The following is a 12,846-nucleotide window of genomic DNA, read 5'->3' as shown; positions in this document are numbered from 1 at the left end:
TGATGAACCGGAACGTCTTTGCACCTTGTAATATTGAATGCCTTGATGCCATCTTTCGCACTACGAGTATAATTAAATATATTTTAGAACAAGGAAAGGATCGTGCAACGGAATCTACTTGAGACCTGGATGCTATCAGTTCCATAATGCATGCTTTGCAGATGCCTAATTGGTGTTCACCCCCTAACACAGACAGCCACTCGACTTTATCGGGTTTCACAAGTTTCACAAGTTTCACAAGTTTTAAATATATCTCTCTCCAAGGGCGACAACTCCGAACCCCCTTTTAGACACCGGCAATGATGAGCAACTCACCAGTGAACGAACTGGATATATATCTTCAGTGGTCTGATGTTACAAGGTACTGTATTTCTGCTATGATCGGAAGTCACCTAACAATTTCATTTTATGAAAAAAAACATAAAACAAAAAAATGATGAAGTTATGAGAATCCGCAATTATAGTCTTCAATATGTCTTGAAACCTGACACAATGTTCATTTCCAAATTTCATTACTGAAATTAAGCTCCCATTCGCTAAGACCTTCGTAGATTCCGCTTAATGTGGCAACCCAGAAAACTAGACACGTTTGTGTTGTCTCGGGATAGGTACATTCGCTGTAGAAGGAATCCAAGTAGGTCTAGTTATTTGTAGTGTCAGCATAACGAGGCTGTGAATCTACCGGACGTGCTGATTATTAATTTTTAGTAACTGATACTTATTGTTACAATGTAACTGAAATATTAATCATAAACGATATCTCCACAAATGAATGTTCAAGAAACACAAAACTGATTTCCGTACACAGGACTTCCAAAGAGGTGTCGATCCTTAAGTCGATGATATCGTCCATAGGAAGAAACGTGTGACGTGCACAGAGACGTCGACATCTTCACCAATAGTCACCCCGTATCTACAGCGTCGTCGGCGACAAGGGAATCCTTGCCTACCACATGCGTCTGTACAGGCCGTACCACTCTTTGACAACAGTGGGACGTTTACCAAGTCAGATTTGTGTAGGGGTATAACAATGGTGCTGCGAGACATGTATTTCAGTTCAACTGTAATATGTAACAGGCTGATAAAATACAAGGACATGATGTGCTTTTGTCTCCCATTTGTTGCGTTATCATGTTATGTGTCGTGTCACGCTGTAGACCAGAAAAGCATATGTATTCCACGCGCCAAAGCATGCGTGTCTATCTCAAACTAATTGAGAATGTCTTTGTATTATCTGACTAATCTGGACCATCATAACTATTTGAGGTCCCTTGCACCCCTGTTTTAATTATATGTATTACTCTAGGGTCTAAATATGTACCTCGAATGTAGAAATATTAGAATTGAGGATGTAGTGGCGATGCCTATATTGGCCGGTGATCATGAGTGACTCCTGTAACATTTGATACTATACATTTATGTAATACCATACCAGCACCCTCTGATACCATCAGGCAATTACCCGATCCCGTACTATCAATGCCATGCCATACCGACATCATATTTATATTCTAGTTGCTGTCATATATACATGTACATTAAAATCATAGATTTTAGGTAAGTTTTGTTTTATATACTCAACAACAAAAGTTCCTGTGAGACCAATATTTTAGTGTGTTTTTCAAATAAGTAAAGTTTAGTTTTCAATATTGTAGTACATGTATGGAATCAAGTCACAAAAACGCAACTGCTACAGCAAAGCATGCATTCCATGCAAAAGCTGACTTTTATACAAGCCCCATGCATTTCACTACCAAAGAGTGGTTATAAAACATGTGCGTTAACGGGATTCCATATGCATTGTTAAACAAATTTACGCAATTATTCAACATTACAAAATGCCACGCCTGTCCGAAAATGAGCATCTGCGAGCCATTGGTATGCTTGAAGCAGGATCGAGTCAACGTGATGTTGCAAGACAATTTAACGTCCAAAGAAACACCATTTGGTGTTTATGGCAACGTTGGCAACAGACGAATGCAGTCAGAGATCATCCTTGGAGTGGCAGGCCACGCGTAACCAATAATCGACAGGACAACTGGATTCGAACAACACACCTACGAAATCGATTCCAGACAGCAACAGTGACTGTGAGAAGCATCCCTGGCCTTCGACGAATATCTTCAGAAACCGTACGTCGCCGCCTCAGATGTGCAGGGATTGTGCCAGAAGACCCGCCAGACGTCCCATTTTGACAGGAAACCACCGTCAGACACGTCTACAGTGGTGCAGACAGGTCTACGCTGGATGGCCATGCAGTGGGGACAAGTTCTATTCACCGACGAGTCTCGTTTTCATCTCAGCAACAGCGATGGACGGATTCGAGTGTACCGACGTCTAGGTGAACGTTACGTCAATCATTATCCCACAGGATTTTGTTCGACGCCTGGTCCATTCCATGAGGCGAAGATGTGTTGCTTGCATCGCAACCAGAGGTGGGCACACACGCTATTGATTTGTGAATTGACATTTTGTCATGTTCATAATTTTTTATGAAATCACGCATTTTCTGAAGTCAGTATGACAAATTAAACCATTTGAACACTTACAGGAGTCTTTTATCTGTTGCAAACCGAAATTGTTTCAGATTTGGTAAAAAACATAACTTTGCATTCAATATTCTTATTCAATGTCACAGGAACTTTTGTTGTTCAGTATAGACAAATACCATTATGCCCTGATTATGTTTCTAGGGAAGCCAGCACTATACCAGTGCTCGTGGGTTTAAGCAAAATGGTAGATGTCTGAGACCTGCATCACTTCGGGCTTTCCTCCCACAATAAGCTGATACGCCGTGATATCACTGGAATACTGTTCAAGACAGCGTTAAAAAGAACTCACTCACTCACTCCAATGTAGTTTCCGTTCACATGATTTTGGATTGAGAGGTCGTTTTCCCCAATTTTTTGACAGACAATTTTTCAAGTTCACATGGGTCAAACCCTGTCTATAACCAGTATCAGTGTGTCCCACAATTCAGTATATTATCTGTGACTGTATTTAGTATAAAGATCAATAGTCCAAGGTTTTAAATTGTGGGTCACTGTATGTGGTTGACTTTAATAGTGTATGTTGTGCCAGAAATGTGTGTTCTATCCAAAGAGAACCATGTCTTAATAAAAATCATAAACAATTACTTAAAAATGGCTTTAAGTTTTCAAAAGCCAAGGCATATTGTACACTTTTTGCAGGAAGTAAAAGCAGAGTTAAGATCCAAAACTATTTTTAGAGGGCACCTCGATCATAGTCATATCATACTACTGAATGTCCGAAGACTCCAATTTCAAAAGACTGCTTCCATGGTCTAGTGGTAGAGCGTCCACCCGGAGAGCGGAAGCTCCGGGGTTCGATCCCCGGCCGCGTCATAACAAAAGACGTTAAAAGATGGTACTTGTTGTTACCCTGTCTGGCGTCCGGCATTAATGGGCTAAAACAAGGACTGGTCGGCTCGGAGTCAGTATACTGTGTCTGAGAGGGGTATTCATGTTAAACTGCGGCATGGTATCTCAGTGAGCTAGCACTATAAATCGGCATCAGTCCAGGCTAGTACAAGCAGCCACACACACACATGCATGCAAGTCGCTATATAAGTGCGACCTAGTGTGTTTGTTGAGGAAGCGGGGCTAGTTGATGTGTTAGACGCTGAAGCAGTGAGTAAACTTGACCACTCTGTGTTAGTGTGGACTATGAACTATGTAACGAAGGAGGATCAGGTTTTACACTCAAGTGTGATTCTACCAATATACCCGACAATTTCCTAAAATTTTGAGAGGTTTGGGATCGGATAGACAGTATCATATCAGTGTTAGAATCATCTAATCAAGAACAGTGTGACATAGACAATGCTTTTAACCTATTTCAAGAAACTATTTTAAGTGAAATGTACAATGTACTACCAACGAAGCGTGTTGTATCTTCCTATGTAAACTCTAAACGGAAACAAACGAAGAAGGCGTGGTGGACAGAGACTCTGACTGAGCTATGGAACGATATGTGTAGAGCGGAACACACTTGGTGTTAATCCTGTGGTCCAAGACGTGTAAGACTGAAAGCTATATACGTGCAGAAATGTTCAGTGTTTGATAAAGCAGTTAAACGTGCTAAACGTGAATATAGAAACAAGACTATTAGAGAGATAGAGGACATGTGTGATTCGGGGACAAGAGAGTTTTTGAAAAAGATTGAAAGAGTTGGGGTTGGGAATGATAGAAGAAAACAGATTCCTGTGGAAGTAGTTAGGGAGGATGGAAGGGTTGTAAGAGACAGAGAGGCTGTGCTAAACACATGGACACAAAACACTAACTCTAACAGCACCGAGGAGGAAGTTGTGCACCATAGTGACGTCACTGACATTTACCTCCATCTTAATGAAGAAATAACGCTACAGGAGATACACCATGTCATCATGCAAGCAAAGAAAGGTAAAGCTCTGGGATATGATGGTATACCTGTGGACGTTTTGAAAAATGAAGAAAATCTTAAGTTTTTATACAGAACTTAACTTGTGTTTTCTTACTGGTAAAGTTCCAACTGACTGGTCAAAAGGAATTATTAACCCCATACCGAAGTCAGCAACAGATGACCCACGTAATCCACACTCATATAGAGACATAACACTTGCCAACTCATCTTATAAATTGCATTGTGGAGTTTTAAGCAATAGATTGACAGAACGTGTGGAAGGGGTTGGTATTTTATGTGATGAACAAAACGGTTTTAGAAGAGGACGAACAAATACAGAGCACATTTCTGCTGTGACATCCATAATAGAGACACGTAAGAGTATGGGGAAACAAACTTTTGCTGCCTTCGTGGACTTCAAGAAAGCTTATGACTGTATTGATCGAGGTATTCCATTTGGTAAATTGAGTGGCATCGGGATCCAGGGGAATATGTTTAAAGCTATTGTCTCACTGTATCGGAATGTTCAGGCTGGTATGCGGATAAACGGGTCGTTTACGTCTTGGTTTAACGTCAAGAGTGGTCTACGCCAGGGATGCCTACTTTCTACACTGTTATTCAACCTGTACGTCAATGACCTCATAACTACGCTGAATGCCTAAGAAGTTGGTGTAACTGTTGACGATGAATGTATTTGTGTTCTGGCTTACGCTGACGACATCGTTCTTCTGGCTGAGAGTGCAGGACTTAAATATACTTCTTAACGGGCTTGAGCAGTGGTGTACGACGAACAAGATGTCAATTAATGCCAACAAATCAAGGATTGTGCATTTCCGGAGCGAGGCAGTGACAAAAACGGATAGTTTATTCCAGTGTAGCGGCATTAATTTGGAAATAGTGGAGAGTTACTGTTACCTCGGATTGTTACTAACAGAACATATGGACTACACTCGGATTGGGAATGCTGTGGCAAGTGCTGCAAGTCGTGCACTGGGACTTCTCATATTAAAGAGCACGATTCTAGGAGGGATGGAGTACAAAACATTTACCAATCTGTATGACTCCATGGTGTGGGCAACAATAGACTATGGAGCTGCGATATGGGGAGCTCATCACATTCCAGCTATCAGCACCGTACATAACAGGGCCATGAACTATTTTATGGGAGTGTGGAAGTCAACCCCAAACAGCGCTGTATCAGGGGACATGGTATGGGAGCCACTGGTTGTACGGCTATGGAGAAGTGTAGCAAGGTATAACAAGCGATCGTGCTGCGTGAATCCGGACAGACTTGTATCTAAAGTGTTCAAGTGGGCAGACTCAGCGGCGTCATTAGGCACACGTAACTGGAATCTCCGTGTCCACAAGAAACTACAAAGTTTACAGTTAGACCATTTTATCCCTATTGGAACCACTTTTTATATACACTTTTTAACGAGTACGGTTGGAGAGAAGATAAAGCAGAACTTCATACAGGAATGGAGTAAGTCAGTCAGACAGGAAGAAAGTAGACATGGAACAAGTAAGAACAAGCTCCGACTTTATCAACATTTTAAGACAAGTTTTGAAGTTGAAAGGTATTTGCAGTTTCCCCTACCGCGGTCTCACCGCCATGCTATAGCTCTATTCCGCTGTGGTGTTGCCCCGCTCCGTGTTGAGACAGGTCGCTACAATAATATACCATTGAATGAACGGGTGTATTTTAACTGTCATGAATGCGTGGAGGATGAAAGCCATGTTTTATTTCATTGTCCTTTTTATAAAAACATTACTGATAGCCTTTTAACTACATGTGCGAATCTCTGTGATACTTTTCAAGTTTTATCTGATGTTGATAAGTTCTCTTTTATTTATGTCCAATGATGATTTATTGTTTCTAACGGCCCAAACCTGCAGACGGTAACTTGAAAAACGCAAGAATATTATATATAATGCTTAGATTTACCTTCGTGATATATTTTACCACTTATATATTCTAGTTGTATTTATTTTTATGTGACCTCGTCTCTCATAACTCATATTGAGTGGTTCTGTACTTTTATCTACGTTCTATGTATATATGTATGTAGTATGTTGTACAGAAGTGAGACGTTAATAAACAATTGTCCGTCTGTCTGCAATAATCTTGGACGCGACATTAAACCCATTTTCACCTCACCTCCAATTCAAAGTAGGGAGCAGATCAGTGGGTAAAACACTGGCCTGCACTGCAGCTAAAGCAGCGCATGACTTACCAATATCCTCACAATTCATCCCACATAGTGTTTTTAAAGTCTTAATTAAACAGTACATTGGGGATCTAATGGAAGAGAGGTGGGACACCAAAGTAGGTATAAATATACTTCATGAATTTAAACCAAAAAATTGGTTATACCTACTTAGATTGTCAGTCAAGACACAGTGAGGATATTTTGCTTTGACATCGTATTGGTCACACTAGGTTTACACATGAGCTTTTACTTCAAAATGATGTTGAGGAAGTTCCCGGATGTATCCGGGCATTTCTTTAATAAGATCTTAAAGATGTTTCTACCCGCATGAGAAGATATTTTAAAATATCTAAAAGAAGCAAAATTAATGAATAAAAAAACTGTGAAAAAACATGTTTTGTATATAATACATTGTCAATCTTAAATTGATGTGAGCAAATTGCTAATTGAGAATTTTGAGGGTGTTAAAGTGGTGCAAATGTATTGCCCCTCTGTGAATGTTACGGAAGTCCTATCAAAATCAAAATAAATATCATCCACCAGGATTTTATCGCTTTCTGCTACTTGAATATTTAATGACTTAAGGTAAGCATTGCCCACACTGATCAGTAGCTAGGGTGGCGATGTAAATCCTGCTGGGACATCATGCAGAGAGCTGTAAGTCCCCATGGTCCCCTGTAAGATGCTCTGACTTTGGTTGCTGGTGGTTTGTAGCTCGTATTTTAAGCGTATAAAGTTGTTTTTTCATAAATGTGCTGATGTGAATGTTTAAGAGGCCAAAACACACACTCAAGACTACACATTTGGGTGTTAAAATCTTTAAATGCAAGAACATATTATAACAAGTATATGATGTATAGCTACTAAAGTACTGACGTGTTAGGTTTTAAACGAAATTTAGAGATAGTATAAATCCGTTATACTACCTCAAATTTCAAAACACAGAGGGTTTATCTCCTAATTATACATGGTAATTATAACAATGTTTACAAAAATGCAAACCATGTTTGCAGACACAACCAACTCGAGACAATGCATCAGCAATACCGTGTCTTTGTCTTTGATATGCTTGATGTCTAAATCAAATTCTTGCAAAGACAGGCTCCAGTGCATTAAGTGTTGTTTTTTGTTCATTTTATGAAGAAAAGTCAATGGATTGTGACCAGTGTACACCTGAATAGGAAACAAAGTGGTCCCAACGTACACCTAAAATTGTTGCAAAGCTGACAATAAAGCAAGTGTTTCTTTTTCAATGGTGGATTTTTCTTCCTATTGCTTGTTAAATGTTTGTGAATAATAACAAACAGGATGATCAAAGCCTGATGCATCTTCCTGCAACAGGACAGCTCAAGCACCAACGTCACCAGCATCTTCTGCAAATATAATTTGTATGCCATCGCTGCATGCTTTATCACAATTATATGCTTGTGCAACGTGCTGGGGATATTACTCTTGTCACTGTGTCTGTGTGTGTCTGTGTGTGTGTGTGTGTGTGTGTGTGTGTGTTTTGTAGCACCCCACATGTGTTATTAGTATTGGTGCTTGACCCACCCCTGTCCAAACCCTCGCATACTATGAATTGTATAATGTATAAACCATTGCGCAAAGTCAGCGGCACAAGGGAGTCTACTCCGTCATGTTCAGGTGCAATACACTTACTACCTCTAATATGACATTCACAAAGTACATGCCGGCTGCGGGATACACCAGTGATCGTTAGTCATATCAACACTGTTAAAGCAGTATGTGAATACACGCTGACCGACACAAGGGAGACAACACCGTCAGGTTCAGATGCACTATACCTCTAATATCGCGTTGGCAACACACATGCCGGGTGCGGGTTGCGCCAGTGATCGTAGTCATAGCAACACTGTCCTAGTAGTATGCTATAAACTGTACACGGTACAAGGGAGGCAACTCCGTCAGATTTAGATACACTACACAGGTTCATTGCACACAGCCGGGTGCAGACTTCACCTGTCATATCAACATCAACACAGCAGTGAGGTGGAAGCAGCTCACTGTCAGGACAAGAACAGTACAAGGGAGACTACTCCTTCAGTCACACTCCACTACCAGATACGTTCAATCTGACGACACACACATATCTTTCATGCACATGTTGAGGGCTACTGTCACATCCAAGTGATTGGGGGTAATTGTTAACTATCTAATAAGACTTACACATGTAAATAAATAGTAAAATGTTAAGTAGTAAAGTTTGTTGGAGAAACAGATTCATTTAGCATCTTTAAACTTCTTCTACAACCTGTCACCCCTACAATGAGAAAATGAATTTTCGATTTCGGAAAATGACTTGTTGCGCTGATTTTCAGGAAATGAAATGACAGTGCAGAACAGGTTGCGATGAAGTTAAAACATATATCTTTGGACTTAGTTTGGGGGTTATTTGTCAGCTTCTTTCTGAAAAACTATGTGTTTTGAACACTTATTTTAAACTAGTCAAGGCTATGTATTAATTTAATGTTGTACTTCAGCAACATTTGTTATATATAGTAGTCATGTATATATATAGCTACCTGTGACCCGTTTCGGAATATTCTGAGATAGCGGTTCTTTGTACCATGTGTTGTTACGCGTTGCAAGAAAGCACCGTTTTCAAAGCGTTGTTGCCGTCATTGTAGTATAGATATAAACCTACTGTGTTTTGATTTTTTATGTGGTCCCTCTGTAGAGTAGGTATCTCTTATTTATACATTTGCTAAAGCACAAGGTTCCATATACAAATAAGAGGTATCTTCTCCACAGTGGGACTATCAAATTTCAAAACACAGTAGGTCTTTGAAATGCATTTAGAGTGAGTGAGTGAGTGAGTGAGTGAGTGAGTGAGTGAGTGCAACGCCGCTTTTAACAGTATTCCAGTTACATCACGGCGTGTCAGCTTGATGTGGGAGGAACGCCCGAAGTGATGCAGGTCTCAGACGTTTACCACTTCGGTGAAACCCACGAGCACGGGTAAACCTAGAAACATAATCGGGGCGAACCGTGATTCAAACCCAGAATCATAGGTTGCTGGCGTGCCAAAGGGACGCAACCCTGCACAGCGAATCGCGGCGCCTTAGACGACTGGGCCACCTGTGCCCCCGAAATGCATTTAGAAGTGATACACATAAGGAAGATAATATATGGATGTCAACTTCTTTTCTTTTCGTTTGCCCAGTGTCCATTACCAATAACTTAGCTATGATAACTTAAGTATTGGCTTCGATTGTCTATCGCTAATCCCCTATCAGCGCCAATCATCTGTTGGCTTCTTTTGTTAGCTTCACCTTTGTTATTTTCAACCTTTTGTTATCTCTTAGTTTTGTTGTCCTTACACGTACATATATATGCTCTCTGTCTGATGGGATTCATTCACCTGATGAAGGAGTAAGCATATACTCCGAAACGTTGTGTTCCTAATAATAAAGAAGTTGACATCTCTATATTTTCTTCCTTACAGTTGATTTATCTCCTAATTGTCCACTTTCCATTGGACATGAAAACCAATTTTCATGGAAAACATTTTATCGATCAATACACTGTACTTTTACTCAAGGTCAAGGTAAAAATTCACTAAAAAAGATAGTGTTCTTCGTGGAACACAAAAATCATTTTCTCCCATCAAATATCATGGCTGAAAATAACATTGCAAAATTTGACGATTTCACAGAATTTATTTGAAACAGTTTTATACTGTTGTATTATCTGTATGTATTCGTGTTCTATTGTTGGGGAGCGTTGGGATAAACTAATGATTCACAGCGTTGGCTCCTCATAGACAGAAGTTCCGTGTTCGATTCTCAAGTTGGTATCATGTGTGAAACCCATATATTGCTCAAAGCGGCTTAAACCATTTTCATTCACTCTTTGATATTATCTCATGGTACGAAATTAGTTCTTGGACGAATAGAACTTATTTCTCATTCTAATGCATGGTACCATTAACGAAATATCTGATAAAAGAAATCGAATAATAAAATGAAGATTACTTTTTTATTGCTATCTGAATAAAGCGTTACATGTTGGATTAAAGATATACAATGACTGGACCCGTGTCATTATCTTCGGACTGGTCCCCTTCTATCTCCTCTAAGTTGTCTTGACAGTGACCATCTGCTCCGACTTCTGAACCTGCATTCTCTCTAAAACGGACAAAGCCTGAACATGAGCAGCCTAAAATGACTTCATGACAACAATTCGACCTTACATTTGCTTAATGGTGGCGTAATTAGTGGTGGTGATAGTGATAGGATAGAAACAAAAAACAGAACATGAAAACAACATGTAAAACAGCGCATGTGATTTCATGTAGTGAAACCAGTACTAGAATATGACAAAGTATTATCCCTACTAACATAGGATAGAACAATATCAGTGTGTACTATCTGCTCAGTACGTACATTTTGGCTGAGAGACCTCAGGGTAGCAGCAGTAACCGACTGTACTTGCTGCCAGGATGCAGATGACAAACACCACCAGATACTTCACAGTCTCTGTGTTGATTGGAAAAGAACCTGAAAGTAATATGAAATAAACAGATCATGCTAGTATGATATTTTGTTTACAGTGTCAATTCTGTATGTCTTTTTATATCATTACTTCCTACAGCCTGCATTGGAGTACAATCTTGAATAAACTGACTGCATTTCTCAAAGATGACGAGCACTGTGTACCTCAGCAGATGTTACAAACTCAACATAACGGCCACTTTCTCAGTATTTTTACAAAATTTGGAATATGTCATCATTTCAGAAACAATCGCGGGTGTTATGAAAAACATTTAAAACTTTCGGAATGATATGATTTGATAGATTTGTTATACGACAAGGGGGATTTTATATACACAACAGAAATTGTTCACTGGCTATGCTTGATGTCGTGAAAATAGGTGTAGTGAAATCAAGGAAATTCAACAGAATTTTGTTTCTTAAAGCAGTGCCAGAACAATTACATGGTAGTGTCTGAAACTATTCAACATGGCTTACCTGTGTCACAGGATCCGGTAGAACAATCAGGTAACGAGGCGTTGTTTGTGCAGTTGTACATACACATATTGTATTCAGGTATACATAAACTCGAGTTCGTGTCTGTACTATCCAGACACACACTACAAGATAGGTTACATTTACCTCCAGATGAACCATTTCTGCAACCGTTGCAACACGATCCGTTGCTTAGTGCACATTTAATATTGAGGCATTGCTCCAGGCATGGCTCACAATCAGACCTGACATGTCCAGGTGCACATCCCTCAATACACGCACCTGCGTGGTTACACCTTTGATGTTTGCAGTTAGAGTTGCATCGCCTTGAACACTTCGGGCCGTACCAGCCATCTACACAACCGTGAACACACTCGCCAGTCTGGCTGTGGCACTCAAGGGTACATGAGTCTCCCTCAGGACATTGTTCATCAGTAGACAGGGAGGGATTAGCTCGGCAGTTGTCACTGCATGCTTCAGTGCAATCGTCTCCATAGAATCCTTGTCTACATCCCTGTTGGCAGCCACTCTCACATCCATCGACACAGTGCTCACACGAGGATCTACAGTCCAGTCCAGAATATGGAGGCTGACACTCCTCACATGTTCCTGTGATCCTGTTGCAGGACTTACATCTGCTGGAACACGTCCTACAACCTGCTCCGTAGTATGAGTCGCTGCAACCAGAGAAACAAGTTCCACCCATCTGGCAATACTCCCCATCACATCCACCTGGGCATCTGGTACAGTCTACCTGGTGAGTGTAACATGGCCTCTGGCAGTTTGAGCCTTGGAATCCCGGGATGCAGCCATCAGTACATCTCGCAATCCCCCTGTCGAGGTGCAGCTCACATGTGTGGTACCTGCACCTTCTGCTGCACATATCCATGCACTTTGGGCCGACATATCCTTTAGAGCAGTTGGTGCTGCATCGACCCGTCTGCTCCTCACACTCGGAACATTGCTGGTTATCGGAACATTTACCACCTGAGATTGAATAAATATAGTATATATTGAAAATGATTTTTACAGTAAATGTGGGCTCGTATGACAGTCAGATAAACCTCATAAACGTAAAGGGTCTTAGGTCAGTTATGAGAAAAGAAGTGTCTGTGGTATCCAGTCTACAACCTTGCAGTGGTAGTAATGTCATCGATCTATTAAGAAAGGTAATGATTACTATTGAGTGATATATCAACAGAGGCGTACATTTGATAAGTTTCTATTGTTATGAATTTTACCCACAT

At 40.4% G+C, this 12,846-nt stretch overlaps 1 protein-coding gene across 1 annotated transcript; it reads right to left on the bottom strand.

Moving 5' to 3' along the window:
• Positions 1–11,006: 11,006 nt before the first annotated feature.
• On the bottom strand, positions 11,007–12,560 carry LOC139448330 (scavenger receptor class F member 1-like). Its single transcript, XM_071229876.1, has 2 exons — positions 11,603–12,560; positions 11,007–11,131 (listed from the first exon to the last, which is right to left on the bottom strand). The coding sequence occupies exons 1-2, from the start codon at positions 12,486–12,488 to the stop codon at positions 11,007–11,009; spliced, it is 1,011 nt and encodes a 336-aa protein (XP_071085977.1). The 5' UTR covers positions 12,489–12,560.
• Between the last annotated feature and the right edge of the window lie 286 nt (positions 12,561–12,846).

Source organism: Haliotis cracherodii, unplaced genomic scaffold (genome assembly GCF_022045235.1).
Source record: "Haliotis cracherodii isolate W230 unplaced genomic scaffold, xgHalCrac1.p SCAF_7, whole genome shotgun sequence".
Classification (NCBI taxonomy): domain Eukaryota; kingdom Metazoa; phylum Mollusca; class Gastropoda; order Lepetellida; family Haliotidae; genus Haliotis; species Haliotis cracherodii.
The sequence above is the reverse complement of the archived record's forward strand: the minus strand, read 5'-3'. Positions and strand labels throughout refer to the sequence as shown.